We start from the raw sequence: 21,147 nt of genomic DNA on the forward strand, positions 1-21,147 counted from the left end.
ACCTCTGATGTGATGGGGGGCACTGCTGATGTGAATGGGGGGACCTCTGATGTAATGGGGAGCTCTAAAGTGACAGGAGACCTCTGATGTGATGGTTGACCTTTAATATGAAGGGGGGCTATGATGTGAAGTGGGAGGACCTTCAGGTCCAGGCGCCGACATCTTAACTAAGGAAAACGCATGCGCGAGCCACGCTTCGCTTTCTGAATGGTCGTGCAGTCTTTCGGACCTGTGATGTGTCCTAGAAGGCTGCAGGGGAAGGGGGCCCAAACTTTCATTCGAATCACCTAGGCAATCCGACCAGAAGTAGGAGCAGGTCAGAACCAGGTACCTGCTCCTCCCCCACTCCCTCCCAAAAAGTGCAAATTGTTAAAGGGGGGGAGGAATGCAAACACACACAGGTTGGACTGGTGTCTTTTTTAACCTTACCAACTATGTAACAATGTAACTAAGGTGATTGAGTGCATTGTCCCAGGCTCAGGTTTCCCACTGATAAGTAACATTTGCAATTTTTTCATTTTAGACTGGGGTGCCTGAAGATTTGACATACTTTTAAAGGGTGCCTTGATCAAAAAAAGGTTGAAAACGGCTTTTTCCTAAGGCCCTTCCATCTGTGTCCAGCAGATGGCAGATTTGGGCCTAGCAGGCACAAGACACAAGGCTGGAAGGAACAGGCAGGCAGCAGCAGGGGGGTGGAGGATGCAGAGGGGGAGAGAAGCAGCAGCAGCAAAGATGGATGAGATGTGAGCTAAGCTGAATCTGGAACCCCCTGCAAGCATTTGTGAGCAGGAAGACTTGCCACCACATTAGGACTGCGGGCTGAGACCTGTGTGGTTGACAACCAGTAGATGAGATTGTGCACTGGCCGGGAGATCTGGCTGCAGACATCTGGATGCATGTGACAGCTGTCTGTTGCTCCCTCCTTTGTGTGATTCCCAGGAGGCTTGGAATCCTTGGATGCAGCTCTCTTCCTCAACGCTCTTCCCTTGCCATGGAGAAAAACATACCCAGCCTCCACATCCCCCTGACCTAAACCACTAGAGAACCCAGCTACCCATCCATCGACTTGCACCTTTAATTTACCCCCACTTTAATCCATTGCACCACTGCTGATACTGTATCATTTATTTATTTTTTAGCCAGATTTTTGCTGCCCTTTTTACATTTTGATATTTTTTTTTTATTATAATAATTGCCAAGGGATGTTTGGCTGTACGTGGGATTTGAACATGCAGATTTTTTGCTTCTCAACGTTTATGTCACGAGTCGTGCCTGATTGAGGATGCAAGATCCAGGCTTTGGGAGGAATTACACTGTGTTCTTTGATTAAAAAAAAAAAACAACAGATTGCACAAGGGGAACGCGGCGAGGCAAAGAAAAACATATGCGATGGATAGGCTACACGGAGCTCCAGGCTCATCCTGGTAAGACGGACGCAGGCACCTGCCTTCAAACCCCAATGGAGAATTTTGACGGTGGTCTTGGCTGAGAAAAAAAAAGGAGAGGGTCCCGTATTTATCGTCGTACCAAATGTTCAGTTGGATTCATGCTTTTTATACCTGGGACTACAATGCCGCTGAGAAAACAAAAAAATGACCAAGTGTTTCTGTGAAATTTTTGTACAAATTTTTTGAAATTTTTTTTTTAAAAAATGACTCGAAATGTAGCAAGACTTTTATAATCCCTCACAGATTCGAAAGTGATCATGATGAAAGCATATTGCAGCTGGGGTAGCTGCGACCAGGTTTTCGGCGACTCTTGATCCTCAGTTGAGGCATGCGGCTTCCGAACGGTCTCTGGTAAAGTCAAGAAAAGTTTGCTATCTTCTGAGAAGTTTAAGAAAGCTCTCTCTGAAGCCCTACCAGGAAAGATGCCACGAAACCGGGCCTTTTCAGAGCCGGAGTACTCGGCGGAGTATTCGGCGGATTACTCAGTAAGCTTGCCTTCGGACCCGGATCATGGAGTCGGCCGGACGCATGAAGTCACGGTGCGGAGCTCAGGCTGCTGTCTCTGCTTGCCACGGTTTATGCGGCTTACCTTCGCGCCCGAGTCACTAGAAAATCTCTATCAAACCTATTTTCGCCGGCAACGTCACGAGACGCTTCTGGTTCTAGTGGTTTTCGCTGCCCTCTTTGACTGCTACGTGATCGTTATGTGCGCTGTGGTCTACACCCAAGACAAATTGGCTTCTACCTTGGTGGCGGCAGTTGGGCTCCTGGCCCATCTCTTGCTGTTCGTCCTATGCAAGTTTGGGCTGTTACCGGATCGTATTTCCCGCAAATTCGTCCCTTACATCTTGTGGATATTGATTGCCGCACAGATTTTCTCCTATCTGGGCCTCAATTTCGCCCACTTCCATGAAGCCAGCGACACGGTCGGTTGGCAAGCCTTCTTTGTGTTCTCGTTCTTCATCACCTTGCCCCTTCGCCTTACGCCCATTGTCCTGATCACCACCGTGTCCTGTGGAATACACACCCTGGTACTGGGAGTAACGATCGCCCAACAGCAGCAAGGATCCATGAATACTAACGCTCTGCTACGTCAGGTAAGTGCCAGACCTAAAATCCCAGTACTGACAGGTATAAAACCAAAACAGTCAAAAAGGTTCAAGACCATGGAAAAAGTTGTAAGGTATTTTACCACTTCCTGACCCCAATATGATTTTAAGGTATTATGTACACCTGACCTGTGCAATGAGAATATCAATAAAAGTGTGTGCCCAGTTAAAACTTTCTCCCTTAGTTTCTGATAGGGCGGTAAAGGATCTGAAACCCTATCAGGTTTTGCTGGTGCATACATGGCAGCATTCAGAATGGTTCATCGTATGCTGCCATGGATAGGAACCAGAAAAGAAAAATGATATACGGTAAGTATTTGATACAATTTTCTGGTTTCATGGGGCCTACCTGGCAGCCTAATAAGAAGCATTCTGTATGCTACCCTGGATAGGCTCCAGGAAAAGAAAATTATGGTAAATATTTGATACACTTTTTCTGGTGTCTACATGGCAACATACAAGTAAACTTTCTGTATCCTGCCATAGATGACAGCCAGAAAAGTAAAATTGTGCAAAGTATTTGATACAGGTTTCCAGTTTCCTGGCACCTAAATGGCAGTATGCTAGTAAGCATTCCGTATGCTGCCTTCGATAGGAACCAGGAAAGTAAAATTACGGTAAGTTTTTGATACAGTTTTCTGGTTTCCTGAGGCCTATATGGCACCATACTACTAAGCATTTGGCATGCTGCCATTGACAGGTACCAGGAAAGGAAAATTATGGTAAGTATTTGATACGATTTTTCTAGCGTCTACATGGCAACTTTAGCCTTAAGCCATTTCTGGCACTTTTTGTTTACATTTTAAAATCAGTATTTTTTGCTAGAAAATATCTTAGAACCCCCAAACATTCTATATTTTTTTTAAAAGCAGAGGCTCTAGATAACAATTTGATGGTTTTAGCATATTTGTTTGTGTCACACGGAATTTGCGCAGTGGTTTTTCAAACATGATTTTTGGGGAAAACTACACTTTTTAAAATTTTATTGCAAACAAATACAATACATAACCCAATTGTTTTGTAAAATATAAAAGATGTTACACTGAGTATATAGATACCAAAATTAAAATTGTGCACACCCATGCAACGGCGACAAACAGCATAAATTTTGCTATTCATAGGTGACGCTTTAAAAGCCTTTACAGGTTACTACTTTAGATCTACAGAGGAGGTCTAGTGCTAGAATTACTGCCCATGATCTGGCAATCGTGGTGATACTTCGCATGTGTTGGACGATAAATGTTTGCTTGCGTTCGACTTTGTGCACAAGCACAGTGGGGCAGGGACAGTTTAATTTTTTTTTTCTTTTTTTTACACTGTTACTTTAACTGCTTCCCACCCGCCATATAAGGTAATGACGGGCGCAAGGCAGTTCTCTCGTTCTAGGAGGATGTCATATGATGTCCTCCCATTCTAACCACGCATGCGCGGCTCTGGGAGCGCGCAGCTCGGCAATCTGTGGTGCGCTGTGTCCCTCGGACACAGCGGATCACCGATCAATGGAAAAAGCCAAAGATCTCGGCTTGGTCATGTGATCAGCTGTGTCCAATCACAGCTGATCGCATGTAAATAGGGAAATGCCGGTTATCAGGAGAGCTGGTAATCGGCATCCCTCGGAGGGGACATGTACACTGATCATCAGGGCACTGATGATCAGTGTTCCCTGATGATCAGTGTAGCCCCAGCAGTGTTACCTGTCAGTGTCCATCAATGCCACATATCAGTGCCCATCTGAGCTGCCTGTCAGTGTCACCTATCAGTGCCAGTCAGTGCTGCCTTTCAGTGCCCATCAGTGATGCTTATCAATGCCCATCAGTGCCACCTACTAGTGCCTCCTCATCAGTGCAGCCTATCAGTGCCCATCACTGCAGCCTCATTAGCGCACATCTGTGAAGGAGAAAAATCACTTATTTACAAAATTTTATAACAAAAACTAAGAAAAAATTTTTTTTTTCCCAAGATTTTCAATTGTTTTTGGTTTGTTTAGCAAAAAATAAAAAACCCAGAGGTGATTAAATACCACCAAAATAAAGCTCTATCTGTCACAAAAAAATGATAAAAATTTTATATGGGTACAGTGTTGCATGACCGCGCAATTGTCATTCAAAGTGCGACAGTGCTGAAAGCTGGCCTGGGCAGGAAGGGGGTATAAGTGCCCTGTAGGCAAGTGGTTAAATAGTTTTTTTTATCACATTTATTGCTGTCACAAAGTATGTAAACATGCACGTGACAGCAATAGACACATGACAGGGCCCTCCTAATCCTCTTGTATTGAACTGTATTGTTGCTGTATTGTCTCCAGTTATATTATAAAGCGCTGAGCAAACTGTTGGCGCTATATAAATCCTGTACAATAATAATGACAGGTAGTTTTATGTAGAGATCTGAGGTGTATGAGACCCCAAATCCCTCCTCTGCACTTGAAGGTTTTCAAAACACCAAGATCTGTGTTTTTGAATGCTTTCAGATTTTTAAAAATTGCTCCGAAAGTTTCTGACTAAACTGGAAGTAATGTCAGGTCACCGATTTCCAGTTTACCATAAAGGAAAGCCGATCTAGCTTTGTTCGGCTGTCCGGCCAGCTGTCAGATGCGCCGGCTGGTCGCTCGGGTCCTCCTGTGGGACGGGAGATCCTGAGAAAGTGTTGCGGGGGGGACATCCCATCCCATCCCGCTGCTTGTACAAGCAATCGAGCGGCTAGTAGTCGCTCCGATTGCTTGTACAAGAGAAACAACCACCGGCTCTAAAAAATGGTACCGGGGTGAAAAGTCCAGTAACGTACGGGTACGTTGCTGGTCCAGAAGTGGTTAAGCATTCCATATGTTGCAATGGATGTAAATTGTGGCAACATAACAGTAAGCATTCCGTATGCTGCCATGGATAAGAACCAGGAAAGTAAAATAACAGTAAGTATATGATACAATTTTCCAGTTCCTCAATAACAGCATACTAGTAAGCATTCTATATATTACCTTGGATAGGCACCGGAAAAAAAAATTACGGTAATTATTTGATACAATTTTTGCAGTGTCTACATGGCAACTTACAAGTAAGTATTCTGTATGCTGCCATGGATAAGAACCAGGAAAGTAAAATTACGGTAAGCAGTTGAAACAATTTTATGGTTTCCTGGGGGCCTACATGGCAGCATACTAGTGAGCATTCAGTATACTGCCCTGGGTAGGCCTGCAAAGGAAAATTATGGCATGGACAGAGGTCAGACAAAAAAAATGGAAACACTACATGATTTGCAGGTGTGAAAGTGACAACATGTTTAGTGTTGAAGCGATGTAGCATACTTTTGCTTCCACTGTGTGATGAGACACCTAGCTAACAGGTGGGAAGCCTCACTTTTGTCATTCACTGTGTGCACCACTAGTGATACAGAGTCCTGTCAGAGCTTACTGAGCTTCAAAGAGGGAAAATTGTTGGTGCCACTTAGCTGGTGTCTCTGTGATTGAAGTTGGCAATTTATTTGTCGTGTCGTGAGGTACAGTATCAAAGGTTATGGTGGCATATACAGTTTCCAGTAAATCGTCTGATAAGCATGGTGGATATGGTCAACTGACCGAAAGAGACAAAAGGACCTTGCGCAGGATTGTGACCCGGTATAAGAAAACAACTGCTGCAAAAGTGACTGCAGAGCTCAATCTCAGTCTTCACGGGACTCAGTCTTCATAGGACTGAGATTGAGGTCTGCAGTCACTTTTGCAGCAGTTGTTTTCTTATTCCGGGTCACAATCCTGCACAATGTCCTTTTGTCTCTTTCGGTCAGTTGACCATGTCCACCATGCTTATGCTTATCAGACAACGTTTTCCTGGAAAATGTATATGCCATCATAATCTTTGATACGGTATCTCGCAACTCCACAAATAAATTGGCAACTTCAATCACAGAGGCACCAGCTAAGCGGCACCAACAATTTGCCCTCTCTGAAACTCAGTAAGCTCTGACATGACTCTGTATTACTAGCAGCGCACACAGTGAATGACGAAAGTGAGGCTTCCCACCTGTTAGCTAGGTGTCTCATCATACAGCGGAAGCAAAAGTATGCTACAATGCTTCTGCTTTCAACAGTAAACATGTTGTCACTTTCACACCTGCAAATCATGTAGTGTTTCCATTTTTTTTGTCTAACCCCTATATTTGATACAATCTTCCCGAAGTCTTCATGGCAACGTAATGTTAAGCATCCCATATACTGCCATGGATAGGTGCTTGGAAATTGTGGTAAGTTTTTTGTACAATGTTCCTGGCAGGGGCAGACTGACAACTCATGGGGCACCCGGGCAATAGGGGATCATGGGGCCCCTGTGTCCTTGCCCAAACTCAAAAAAGCCTATAAAAAAGGTACCAGGGGCATCTCATGGGGCCCCCTACTGACCCCGGGCCCTCGGGCAGTGCCCGAGTTTCCAAATGGTTACACCGCCCCTGGTTCCTGGTGCCTACATGACAACATACTGACAAGCATTCCATATTCTGCTGTGGATAGGAACCAAGAAAGGAAAATTACAGTATTTGATACTTCTTTCTGGTTTCCTTGTGCCTACATGGAGGCGTACTAGTAAGCATTCCATATGCTACCCTGAATAGGCACCGGGAAAGGAAAATTATGATAGTTTTTTCTGCAACTTACTGGTAAGGTTTCCATATGCTGCCATGGATAAGAACCCCGCTGAAACAACCACATGGTTGTACCAAAAAGAAAGCAGCTCAAACCCTCAAAGGGTTCCACATCCACCAACCACTGTCGGGTTTAGCATTCTGTATGCTGCCATGGATAGGAACCAAGTAAGAAAAATTATGGCAAGCATTTAATAGGTTTCTTGGTGCCTACATGGCAACATACTAGTAAGTGATCCATACGTTGCCATTGATATTAACCAGTAAAAGAAAATTACAATGAGAATTTGATACAATTCCCTGCTGCCTACATAGCAGCATACTAATAAGTGTTTCATATGTTGCCATGGATAGGCAACAGGAAAGGAAAATTATGGTAACTGTTTGATACAATTTTCCAGGTTTATTGATATCTACAGCTTTGCTAAAGAGAGTTCTCCTCCTCTCCCCTTCCTGTTAATGCTTTATCAGACAGGAAGTGAAAGTAACTTTCCATACCGACAAAACTTAACAATGCGTTTGGGAGGACTAGAACCATTTTATTGTTGCAGATTGTCTCTTCCTGTCTGGTAAAACCATGGCCATCAGGACAGAAAGTGGTTGAAAAGCTTTCTACTGCAGCCCCCGAAAGAAGTGAAAAACCAGACAGGGGTTTTGATCCTTCCCCACTCTTTCCAAAATGAAAAAAACAAATAGTTTTTGGCTTGACATTGCAGCAGAGAACTGGGAATGCACACATGTGCACGTTCCTCGTCCTCAGACTAGTGAAGTTAAGTGTCACTGCTGAATCTGGTCTGGGCACCAAAGCTTTGTAATTGGGAAATATTGCATCTTCACTTTTTCAAAAACAATCAACAATCTTGTTTCATTTGCACCTTTATGGAACTAGCTAGAAGTTTTTAGAACATACAAGGGTTTTGATCTTCAGAAGTTTTAAGACAAATTCCTTCACGCTAATGATATGGTATAGGAGCTATATATCTTGTACTGAACTGGCATTTAAGAGGGACCCAAGCATGATTCCAAGACTAGACCTGCAAGACTTATAACTTGGCAGAATAAATATTGGCCATCTTTATTATTTGAGGGTGGCTCCATGGTTAGAAGGTACCTTAAGCCTAGTTGCTGCGCTGTTGGTTGCACAACCTCAAAAAATGAAGAAATTAAAAATATTGCAGGTGTCACCAGAACAGGAATAAAGGGAATATCTTTCCATGGGGACACCTACTCCAGTGATAACTCTCCAAAGTAGGATTTGTCCTCACTTTGGAGAGATTTCTTCTCACTTCCTGTTGTGACTCAGAAACAGGAAGTGAAAGGAAATCTTCCCAAAAAGACATAACTTGATAAGTGTTTTAAACATTTCCCATTCTATCCAAAAATAATATGTTTATTCGCAGATATACTTTCCCTTCCGATTGCTGAATCTCATCGCATAAATTGAATAAGAATACTCTATTTTTGAATATAATACTCAATATAACAAAATTGAGAAGTTGGAAGAATGTCCTTTTAATTAGTGATCAGTTTGAAGAATGTCCCTTACATTGGTGATCTGTGGGGATAATGCCCCTTACATTGGTGATCAGTGGGAAGAATGTTCCTTACATTGGTGATCAGTGGGAAGAATGCTCCTTACATTGGTGATCAGTGGGAAGAATGCTCCTTACATTGGTGATCAGTGGGAAGAATGCCCCTTACATTGGTGATCAGTGGGAAGAATGTCCCTTACATTGGTGATCAGTGGGAAGAATGTCCCTTACATTGGTGATCAGTGGGAAGAATGTCCCTTACATTGGTGATCAGTGGGAAGAATGCTCCTTACATTGGTGATCAGTGGGAAGAATGTTCCTTACATTGGTGATCAGTGGGAAGAATGTCCCTTACATTGGTGATCAGTGGGAAGAATGCTCCTTACATTGGTGATCAGTGGGAAGAATGCTCCTTACATTGGTGATCAGTGGGAAGAATGCTCCTTACATTGGTGATCAGTGGGAAGAATGCTCCTTACATTGGTGATCAGTGGGAAGAATGCTCCTTACATTGGTGATCAGTGGGAAGAATGCTCCTTACATTGGTGATCAGTGGGAATAATGTCCCTTACATTGGTGATCAGTGGGAAGAATGTTCCTTACATTGGTGATCAGTGGGAAGAATGTCCCTTACATTGGTGGTCAGTGGGAAGAATGCTCCTTACATTGGTGATCAGTGGGAAGAATGCTCCTTACATTGGTGATCAGTGGGAAGAATGCTCCTTACATTGGTGATCAGTGGGAAGAATGTCCCTTACATTGGTGATCAGTGGGAAGAATGTCCCTTACATTGGTGATCAGTGGGAAGAATGTTCCTTCCATTGGTGATCAGTGGGAAGAATGTTCCTTACATTGGTGATCAGTGGGAAGAATGCTCCTTACATTGGTGATCAGTGGGAAGAATGTTCCTTACATTGGTGATCAGTGGGAAGAATGTCCCTTACATTGGTGATCAGTGGGAAGAATGTCCCTTACATTGGTGATCAGTGGGAAGAATGTCCCTTACATTGGTGATCAGTGGGAAGAATGCTCCTTACATTGGTGATCAGTGGGAAGAATGTTCCTTACATTGGTGGTCAGTGGGAAGAATGCTCCTTACATTGGTGATCAGTGTGAAGCATGCTTGTTGCATTGGTGTTCAGAGGGAAGGGCAGCCCCAATCTGGTGAGAAGGAACTGCAGCACAGTTCAGGATTGTCTCTTCTTAAGATATGGGCTACTCAACCTTCTCCCAGATATATCCAGAAGGAGGATGGCGCCACCCTCATCTAGGCAAAACGGGAGGAAGCCAGGGAAAGATAAATACATTATCCACCTATTCGCACCCAATTTTTTTACACATTTTTTTCCAGCATTTGGAAAGGGGGGGGAGAACAGGACACCTTGAATAAGAGGACCTTGTCGATGATGTGCAAGATCTGCTTTAAAATGGTAGTGCTATCTATTGCAAAAAAGGAGTGTTGTTTAAGTAAGTTGGAAAATCAAGCTGAATTCAGAATGGTCTGAAGGTTGCCCTTAAAAAATCTGGAGGAGGTTGTCAGGGTTTTATTGCTGTCTGTGTGCCCTGCTGGAGAGATTTCCACTCAGTTCTTGTAATAACAAGTCTTGGTGTAACAGGGACAGAAAGTGATGGGATCTTGACAGTGCTTATCCCTTTAGCTGTCAATCACGTGTTCCACATATCACAGTTTTGAAAAGGTTAAAACAAGCAATAGCCGCTGTGAGCTTATTTTTAAACTTGTACAGCAGACTCCTGGCTGTAAAGCTGCCTGATCACTTCTACAGGGTGGTCATGTGCACCTCCCTCCCCACCCATCTGAAACCCCTTGCAACTCCTGGGAGTGCCACAAAGTGCTTAGGAGGGCCTGCAGAGGAAGATTGGTAGAAATCAATTCCTCTGTGGTGTGAACCTGGAATCACTCTGCTCTGAGCTTGGTGGCTCTGACCAGAAAAAAAAGCAGATCAAGCACAATTTTGGGCAGTGCCAGGGGAGACATCAGGGGTCGAATAATCCAGTGTTTATCAACCTTTTTTCAGTCTTGGCACCCTTTAAAAGTATGAATAATCTCAAGGCCGCCAGTCTAAAATGTGCAAAATATAAATGCTACTTATCAATGGAAAATATGAACATGTGATGATGCACACAGCCACCTTGATGACATAAATTTCACATTAGAGGTGCCCCCATCACATCAGAGGTTCCCTTTTCTTCACCTCAAAGGCCCCTTTCACAGCAGACGACCCACTTCAGAATTCTCCCTTTTCACTTCAGAGGTCTCCCTTTACATCAGAAGCCCCTCATAATGTCAGAGGTCCCCCCATTACATCAAAGTCCGCCCTATATTTCAGAGGCCCCCCCATCACCTCAGTGTTCCCTCACCACAGTTTAAGAGAATCCAATCACATCAAAGGAACACCAATCACATCAGAGCCCCCATCACATCAGAGTCCCCCCATCACATGAAAGATTGCGATCACTGCACAGCCTCCCCAGATCACAGAGTCCTCTCATCCATCTCTGATCCAGGACAAATTGGATCCTGTCATCACAGTTTAAGAGGCTCCCATTACATCAGAGGACCCCCCATCATATTAGAGACACCCCTTCACATCAGAGGTCCCTCCATCACATCAGAGCAATTTCATTATTAGAGTTCCCCCTTCACATCAGAGGTGCTCCATTCACATCATAGGCCCCCATCACGCCAGAGTCCCCCCGTCACATCAAAGTCCCCCATCAGCGCACAGTTCCCCTGGATCACAGAGTCCTATCATCCATCTGTGATCCAGGGCAAACTGGATCCCATGCACGTGGCACCCTGGGGGAACACAAAGCAAAGAAATGCCACCAGCACACCAAGGATTTCTCAAAATGGATCAAAAGCATTCTTTCGTGGTCACATGGTAAACACAAAGGCAACATTGCCTGATGCCTTTGTGCTGGGCCCCTTCATCACTTGCCTGATGAAGGGGCCCGACATGGTTCCAAAACGTTTCTGCTGTGTTTACCATGTGACCACGAAAGAAAGCTTTGGATTCGTTTTGAGGAATCCTTGGCGTGCTAGTGACATTTCTTTGCTTTGATTATCTACGTTTTCCAGCCTGGTCATTGAAGCACCCAGCAATAGTGAACAGCAATGTTCAGGAACGTGTACGTTGGGAATATTGCGACTGGGGGAACACAAAGGACACCCTGGTTGAGAAACACTGTGAAAGAATGTAGTGAGTTGTGGTGCAGTGGGTTGACAAAAAGGGGCACTTGCTTTTAAAAGTATGTTAGGGTGCACTGGCATACATTTTGAACAGACTGCCATAAAGGCATATTCCATTTTTTACAAAAATTAATAAACCGATAAAAAAAAGTCTATTTATAAATTTTTTTGCATTTGAGCCTTCAAAGCATTGCAACCATGAGCAATGGATCACAGGGGCAATGCCCGGGCTCCTGTAGAATCTTCTCCAGCCAACGTCCATACTGAGGTATTGATGTTTAGTTACGAGGCATGAGAAAGTGGACTACAAATGGTGTGACGTTGCTGTTCTCTGTTTAGGCCTATGAGTCCCTCTGCCATGGTGTCCTATGAGACTAAGTCAGGCCACAGACAGAGCAAATTTCTTTCCTGCAACCACGGGTTTCAGGAAAGAACTTTTCTCGATTTCCCCATCAACACAGCCAATGTTGACAGGGAAATATCTACTGCGGAGCTATTGTGTTCTCCCACCGGGAGAACATGTAATCGCATGTAAAATCTGGGAGGCTGGTTGTACCCAAGTTGATTGCTTGATCAACTTGGGTACATTCAACCTGCCCATACATGGTGTGAATCTTGGCTAGTTTCTGCTGAACCAGCCAAGAGTCTAACCAGCTTAAGTCAGGCCATAGATGATGTGATTTTCTTTGGTTACAGGAAAGAAAATCACTAGATTCCCCCCATCAACGCAGTCAGTGTTGATGGGGGAATCCCTCCCACAGAGCTATTGTGTTCTCCCGGTGGGGGTGCATAGGGAGCCATCACTTTCAGGAGAACACAGTGTTTATTGCTAGAGGCTATAGCCCCTGGCAATTATTGCATGTTAGAAAACCAACATGCTGGTTGTTCCCAAGTTGATCACAGCCAGTGTTGACAGGGGAATCCCTCCTGCGAAGCTATTGTGTTCTCCCACCAGTAATCGCATGTAAAATCTGGCTGGCTGGTTGTACCAAAGTTGATCACTTGATCAACTTGGGTACAATCAGCCTGCCCATACATGGATCAAATGTCGGCCGGTCCCTGCTGAACTGGCCCAGATTTGAACCATATATGGTCAGCCGTTTTATGTGCTTATTTCTGGCCGGCTTTATAGTCTTCCATCACGGATCTCTGTGAATAGATGACGTACATGTACAGGCGGAGCCTTGCTGAATTTAAAAAGTATGACAGGTGTAAGGTGGTTGTTAGGTTTGGGGCTAGGGGCTGAACATGATGACCATGTTTCTTGCTACACTCTAAATCAGTGGTTCTCAACCTGTGGGTCGCGACCCCTTTGGGGGTCGAACGACCCTTTCACAGGGGTCACCTAAGACCATCAGGAAAACACATATTTCCGATGTGTAGAGAGCAGCTACTGTGTAGAGAGCAGCTACTGTGTTGAAAGCAGCTACTGTGCTGAAAGCAGCAGTATTGGAGGTAAAACGACACTTCATGACTTATAATTACTGGGTAAATAATTTTATGGTTGGGGGTCACCACAACATGAGGAACTGTATGAAAGGGTCGCAGCATTAGGAAGGTTGAGAACCACTGCTCTAAATATAGGTATGATAATAGTAGACTTATGCTTCAATACAAATGGAAAGTTTAGTAGTTCATTGCACTAAATTTTGCTAATGCCAAAATCTGTACTTTTTCAGTTACATTTGCAGAAATGATCAGTGGCTGGGGTACAAACTGCAATAAAATGTTGACCAGGAGTTCTATTCCTCCCAAACCCCATCCAAAACAGTAGCAAAACATGTTGGCTTTTCATACTGTAGACTCCTTCATAGATGGCTTCCTATTCCATACACTTGTGTTTTATATCCCGTTCTCCCCACTCGTCCTACCATGCTTTGGCACATGGTTTGAGGTGTCAGTGCTAACAATCCTGGCTAATGATCTTGCTGTGTGTGCTGCTTGGTTCACAATAACAAGTAGTAAATGACAGTAAATCATAGCACACTATAACTCATTAGACTAGCTACACCCTCCCGGGATCACTTAGTTTATCTCCCAGATGGGCCTCTGCTCGGAGTGCTGACGTCTTGTGGAGGGTTATATATACCCACACCACCGACAGGGATATGCCACCCAAAAAAAAAATTCAGTGACGTCCATTACCTGCTTGTAGAACTTTTCCATATACTATAAGAAGATTGTGCTTATTGTAGCCTCTATGACGAAGCCCATTGGCTTGGCGTAACATGTCAACGAGTGAGGACCAGTGGGGTCCACGTACTATGTTACAATAAGGTTGGACCAAGATGCTGGAGATCCACATGTGGCTACATTTGTTTATGAATATTTATTGTAGCCGGTACTGTTCTGTCGCTGTCTGGCTGCCAAAGCTTTTACCTTGCGCTGGTTGGCTGCCATATCTTTTACCTTGCGCTGGTTGGCTGCCATATCTTTTACCTTGCGCTGGTTGGCTGCCATATCTTTTACCTTGCGCTGGTTGGCTGCCATATCTTTTACCTTGCGCTGGTTGGCTGCCATATCTTTTACCTTGCGTTGGTTGCCCTTAGCAACTGCATGTGCCCCTCTTCACCCCTTGTGTGTGTGTAACAGGCTGTATTCATTGTGATACACCATCTACCCCTTTGCCAGGCAATGAACAGTTAATCAACTTTACTGGACACACTCAACATTACAGTCCAAAAGTGCATTAACAGTCCTTCCCTGACTGGCTATTTACAGACTGCCCAGTGCGTACCCCCACAAGGCAAGAGTCCATGATGTGGAAGAGAGTCCCAGCCCAGGTAAACTTCCTTAGAGGGTGCATCGTGCGTTGCTGATGGTTACGTCTTCAAGTTGGACCTCATGTCTCCTTCGTATGAAGGCTCCGGCAGAGAGCCCTGAGCAGAGCCTTCCCCCTTTTTATTAGCATTACAGGGTGGAGGGCAGAGCCCAGAAAAGCTTGGGAAAATGCGGAACCTGGATTTACACCTTACCAAGCTCTCTAATTCTGCAACAACCTATGTAAGCACATGCTTACACACCTGCTCCAATGACAGCTGTCTAAGACTGCATTTCTCTCACTCTGGAGAGATTTTGCTCACTTCCAGGGAGGGAAATCTCCCCAATGGGACAGATAACAAAAAATAAAAAAATTCAAAACCAGGTTTTGGTGTATCTTCACTAGAGATTTCCCTCACAGTGTTTTTTCTGCCACTAGATGTCCTCAGTTTAATGGCCAGCATCATTCAACCCACTTCTCCTAAGCCCTGGTCACCCTGAACTTGCCTGCATCCTGTGACTGGACAGTAAAAATAAAACAGCACAATAATGAGTTAATTTCTCAGTCACTCCACTCTCTCCTCCTATCAGCATTCTTTTTGTGAGTACACAAACTGATGGACTCCTTCTGCTGCTTCTAATATGGTTTTGGTGTCTTTTATGAGAGGTCCTGCCCAGGTGTTGCAAGGGGGCACTGCATGCCCATCATTCCTTTTTACCAGGTAGGACATAAGGCTCTGTGGGGAGTAGTGAGGTGAAGTGGACTAGATCATGATAGAGGAGAAGGAACTCCCTTTTGTCTAGGGGTGCTGAACAACAGCGTCATAATGTAGTGGGGTCTTTTGGGGTTTCCCCTTGGGGGTGGATGAAAAGCTACTCCACAGTGGGAAAGAGGTTTTAGCATGGAAGGATTCCACTTCTCGCAGAAGGAACATCATTTATTGCTGGTAGCTAGTTGGTGGGTACGAAGGTTCTCCTGCTGGTAATTATGAACTTTTATTGTGAAGAGTTCTGCTCAACGAATGTGTTCCATACCCTGTTAGGACTGTTGAAGAAACATGTTGGTAGTGTTGCTGCAACGTTAGACCCCTGAATATTGGGTATGTCTTGAACATTCTCTAAAAAAAGAACAATCAAATTTACCATCTTGTGGTCTGGGCATCCTATCTACATTGCTCTCCCAATGGAGTGAGGTGGGCACCTGTTGGGTGGACTCAGTGTGGTGGTTTAGACCAGTCTGGCTCTTTCAAGCTGGAGGCTCCTTGCATTCTCATGGACAAGGGTGTGGGACGTGGTCTCTGTGTGACTCTTTGGCCCTGTTTGAGTGGGGTAATTTAACCATGGTTGGGAATCTGAGGCGCTCCAGCTAGACTGATGGGGAGGCTGCTGGGAGGTCCTGGAGGCTCGAGTCCCTCCAGAAAAAGAGATCTGAGTTCAGCTCTGAACAAAGTCATTATGGAGGTGTACATAGGTGCCAAGTACAGGAACTACAAGAAACTGATGTCCGGTCAGATTCAGTTTTGGCTTTGGTTACCTTTTCATTTCTGTACATCTATTTTTCTAAGAATTTGGGTATTTCTAGGGGATTTTCATGACATTAACTACCTTTACCTATATGCTTTAATGATATTGTCCTCTTACCTATAGTACAATGTTGTCTGTTCTGTACAACCAAGTTTGAATCCATAAGGGATCATTGGGATCCCACTGTGGGTTACCAAACAACTAATTGGAACCGAACATTTTATGGTTGAATCTATTTTTCTTATTTTTGGTTATAACATAGGTAATAAAGCCCTTGAGCATCAGCTTGTATACACCCAGGGGCGGACTGACAACTCATGGGGCCCCTGGGTAATAGGGGATCATGGGGCCCCTGTGTCCTTGCCCAGACTCAAAAAAGCCTATGAAAAAGGTACCAGGGGTATCTCATGGGGCCCCTTACTGACCCCGTACCCTTGGGCAGTGCCCGAGTTTCCAAATGGTCAGTCCGCCCCTGAATATACCCCTTCATTACCAGGCAATTTTTCAGTTTTAAGTGCTGTGATTGTTTGACAATTACCATGTCATAGAAGACTGTACCCAAATACATTTTATATCTTTTTTTTTTTTTTTATGATTAGAAAGGCTGTATTACACCGGCGATTAATGCTGGTGCGAATTGTAGCGGTAGTTCCTGCTCCGGCACTCAGCGGGTAAGTGTAGCCACCGGCCCTGTTCAATATAATGACAGGTTGCCAGCGGTCACACCTATTTGTGGCTCTATGCACAGCCAGTGATTACCTGTGGTGTGAAAGTAGCCATAGATGGAGCTAACATATGAATTGTTACGGTTTATAGGTCTTTTTGAATTTTTTGGAATTCATATCTAATCCTGGGATTAGAGGTCACTGAGACATTTAGAAAATGGTGATGGAGATTTTGCAGTCTAGTATCATGGTGGAGATGTGTACAGTATACGCAATGGGAAACCATGAGCCTGGGATGATGCACACAACCATCTTGATTAAATTAATTTCACATCAGAGGTCTCCCCATCACATCAGAAGCCCCCCTTCACATCACAGGACCCCCTCATCACATCAGAAGCTCCCCTTCACATCAGAGGACCCCCCCATCACATTAGAAGAAACCCCCTTCACATCAGATGACCCCCCCCATCACATTAGAAGCCCCCCCCTTTACATTAGAGGTCATCACATCCGAAGCCCTCCTTCACATCAGAGGTTCCCCATCACATAAGAAGCCCCTCCTTCACATCATATGTCCCCCATCATATCAGAACCTTCCCCCCTTCACATCAGAGGTCCCCCCCACCACATCAGAAGCCCAGCTTCATATCTGTGGACCCTCCCATCACATCAGAAGCCCCCCTTCACATCAGAGGTCCCCCCATTATATCAGAAGACCCCCCCCCCTTTACATCAGAGGTTCTCCTATCACATCAGAAGCCCCCCTTCACAACAGAGGTTCTCCAATTACATCGGAAGCCCCCCTTCACATCAGAGGTTCTCCAATTACATCGGAAGCCCCCCTTCACATCAGAGGTTCCCCATTACATAAGAAGCCCCTCCTTCACATCATATGTCCCCCATCATATCAGAACCTTCCCCCCTTCACATCAGAGGTCCCCCCACCACATCAGAAGCCCAGCTTCATATCTGTGGACCCTCCCATCACATCAGAAACCCCCCTTCACATCAGAGGTCCCCCCATTATATCAGAAGACCCCCCGTTTACATCAGAGGTTCTCCTCTCACATCAGAAGCCCCGCTTCACAACAGAGGTTCTCCAATTACATCGGAAGCCCCCCTTCACATCAGAGGACCCCCTTCACATCAGAGGCCCCTATCAAGTCAGAGGTTCCCCACACATCAGTGTCCCTCCTACATAACAGAGTCTTGCCTTCACATCAGAGTCCTCCCATAATATCAGAGTGTTGCCATCACATCAGAGGTCCCCCTTCATGTCAGAGTTCCCCCGTCATGTCAGAGTCCCCATCACATTAAAATCCCCTCTATACATCAGGGGCCCCCATCTCCACTGAGTTCCCTAATCATAGTGTCAAAGGCTCACTATCACAACAGTGTCTCCCCATCACATTAGAGTCTCCCTATCATATCAGAGTCCCCCAACACCGCTGAGCCCCCTCCCCCCCTTCCCAGATCACAGAGTTGTCTAATTGAGTCTCATCCTTGTGACACCCCAGGGGGTGTTTCCTGCTTGAGAAACATGTAGCTTTTTGTTTTTTTCTGACAAGGTCTGTATTTTATTGGTTTCGTGGGGAAAGGTTGATTGGAATGAAGAGACAATTATAAAATGTTGTATGAATAAAACTCTCTGATTGGTTTGCTGCTCTTATACCATATCTTTCTTTATTCGTATTATATAAAAGTTGTAAATTTTCAATTGGCTCCCTCTGTTTTGGAGACTTGTGGTGACCATACATGTTCTGATATAATTGTCCGATCAATGTGTGATTTGATCAAAATTATTAAATCTACAAGTAATGAAATAGCCATGACTTCCCTTCCAATCGACCTGGACTCGATGCAGATCGGAATAGATCAAACTGGGTCCGTTGGTCAGAGTGAATGATTATCAGTCATTTTGCAGCAATCAGCAACACTAAGTTACATTGGTCATGAATCCGATCATAATCTGATCCATCAGATTAGGAGATTGCATATTGGAAACAGAGATGCAATCAGTTAGGATCATATCTTCCAACTCTCAATCGACATCCACTGTCCTGTATGTGTCATATAGATCAGCTGGGTTGTTGACTATAGGTTGTTCTATCGTAGCAGGAAAACTCGAAGGTAAAAGAAATCAATCATTTATCGAAGCGTACATGGCCACCATTAGACCTCATACACAAGAGCAGAAAAAAATGTGCTTATAGAGCATTGGTAATATACAGTATGTACCATTTTTAGCCTCGGTTCACATTGTCACATTACATCTGCAGTGCGATTTGATCCCATCATTATGTATGGCTCAAATTGCACCGCATCCACACGAAAAATGTGCAGTCACCATTTATTTTTGTGCCGCACTGGAATCGGATCGCATGGGTTTTCATACCAATACAATCCGATTCAGGTAAGCACACTGCATTTTGAGGTGTCGCTAACTTTTATTGACACCTGCAGCAGATCGCATGAACACATTTCCCATATTGCATCAGTGTGAACCGGGACCTAAACAAAACATGAGTGAGCAGGCAAAACACATTTTTTTTATCGCTTATGGGATTCATATTCTGTAACTGTAGGTCATAACATAAGGGCACTATCATAAAACAAAACATGACAACAAGTAAACAAATTAAATTCAAAAGTCTGCATCCCCTTAGTTCCTAACACTGTATTGTCCCCTTTAGCATCAATGACAGTGTGCAATCTTTTGTAATAGTTGTCTATGAGGCCCAGAATTCTTACAGGTGGTATATCTGCCCATTCGTCTTGACAAAATGCCTCCAGTCATGCAAAAGCTTTGGTCTTGCATGAACAACACATTTGAGATCTCCCCGGAGTGGCTTGTTCATATTGAGGTCAGGAGACTGTGATGGCCACTCCAGAACCTTCACCATTTTCTTCTGTAACCACTGGAGGGTCAACTTGGCCTTGTGCTTAGGGGCATTATCATGCTGGAACATCCAGGAGCATCCCATGCACAGCTTTTTTGCAGAAGTATGCAATTTGTCTGGCAGTAATTTCTGATAACATGCAGCATCTTACCACCAATTTTCACAAGATTCCCCGTGACATTATAGCAAAAAAATCCCCTAAACATCAGTGATCCACCACCATGCTTCACAGTGGGGATGGTATTCTTGTCACTGTTGACCCCTCTTTAAACATAGCGCTTATGTTTGTGACCATAAAGCTCTTTTTTGGTCTCATCACTACTGATTACAGTGTGCCAGAAGCTGTGAGGCATGTCAAGGTGTTGCCGGGCATATTGTAACTGGGCTTTTTTGTGGCATTGGAGCAGTAAAGGCTTCTTTCTGGCAACTCGGTCATGCAGCTCATTTTTTAGTTCAAGTATCTTCATATTATATAAACAAGCACACCATCTTTTTTCAGAGCAGCCTGTATTGTTCCTGAGGTTACCTGTGGGTTGTTCTTTGTATCCCAAACAGTTCTTCTGGCAGTTTTGGCTGCGATCTTTCTTGCTGTACCTTACTTTGGCTTTGTATCAAGAGATCCCCGAATGTTCCACTTCTAAATAAGTTATTGAACAGTACTGACTGGCATATCCAGGGCTTTGGATATCTTTTTTTTATCCTTTCCCATTTTTATAAAGTTCCATTACCTTGTTACGCAGGTCTTTTGACAGTTCTTTTCTGTTCTCCATGGCTCTGTATCTATCCTGCTCTGTGCATCCACGTGAGAGCTTGCAAACTCATTGACTATTTATACACAGACACTAATTGCAATTTAAAAAGCCACAGATGTGGGAAATTAACCTTTAATTGCCATTTAACCCGTGTGTGTCACCTTGTGTGTCTGTACCAAGGCCAAACATTCCAGGGTATGGAATCGTTTGATCCGGGCCATTTGGGTGATTTCTGTTATTAGGATTTAAAAAGGAGCCAAACAATTATGTGATAATAAATGGCTTTATATGATCACTCCCCTTAACCGCTTCCCCTCCGCCCTATAGCAGAACTACTGCTACAGGGCAGCAGGGCTGCACAAAATCATGTATATATATGTGATTTGCACCTCTGGGTAGGGGGTGCATGCCACTCTACCCGCGCTGCCAATTGTGGCTACAGATGTCAATCACCGGGTCCCAGACGGAGATTCCCCGATGGCACCTGGCTATTGCCGAGAAACAGTGACGGGAGAGACCTGTGTGTAAGCAACGCAGGTCTCTCTCCTGCCAGCAATAACATGCTGCTGTGTATTTCTCTGCACATCAGAGAGATACACAACAGCATGTTTCCCTAATTA

General features: G+C 44.4%; 1 protein-coding gene across 1 annotated transcript in view; it reads left to right on the forward strand.

The window, feature by feature from the left end:
- Positions 1–706: 706 nt before the first annotated feature.
- ADCY3 (adenylate cyclase 3) overlaps positions 707–21,147 on the forward strand; it is a 201,250-nt gene continuing 180,809 nt past the window's right edge. The window contains exon 1 of the mRNA XM_089688163.1: positions 707–2,545. Coding sequence (XP_089544289.1) covers positions 1,871–2,545 — 675 coding nt within the window. The 5' untranslated portion in view covers positions 707–1,870. The remainder of the gene's footprint in view (positions 2,546–21,147) is intronic.

This window comes from Staurois parvus, unplaced genomic scaffold (genome assembly GCF_062004578.1).
Source record: "Staurois parvus isolate SC_StPar_1 unplaced genomic scaffold, SC_StPar_1.0 ptg000448l, whole genome shotgun sequence".
NCBI lineage: Eukaryota > Metazoa > Chordata > Amphibia > Anura > Ranidae > Staurois > Staurois parvus.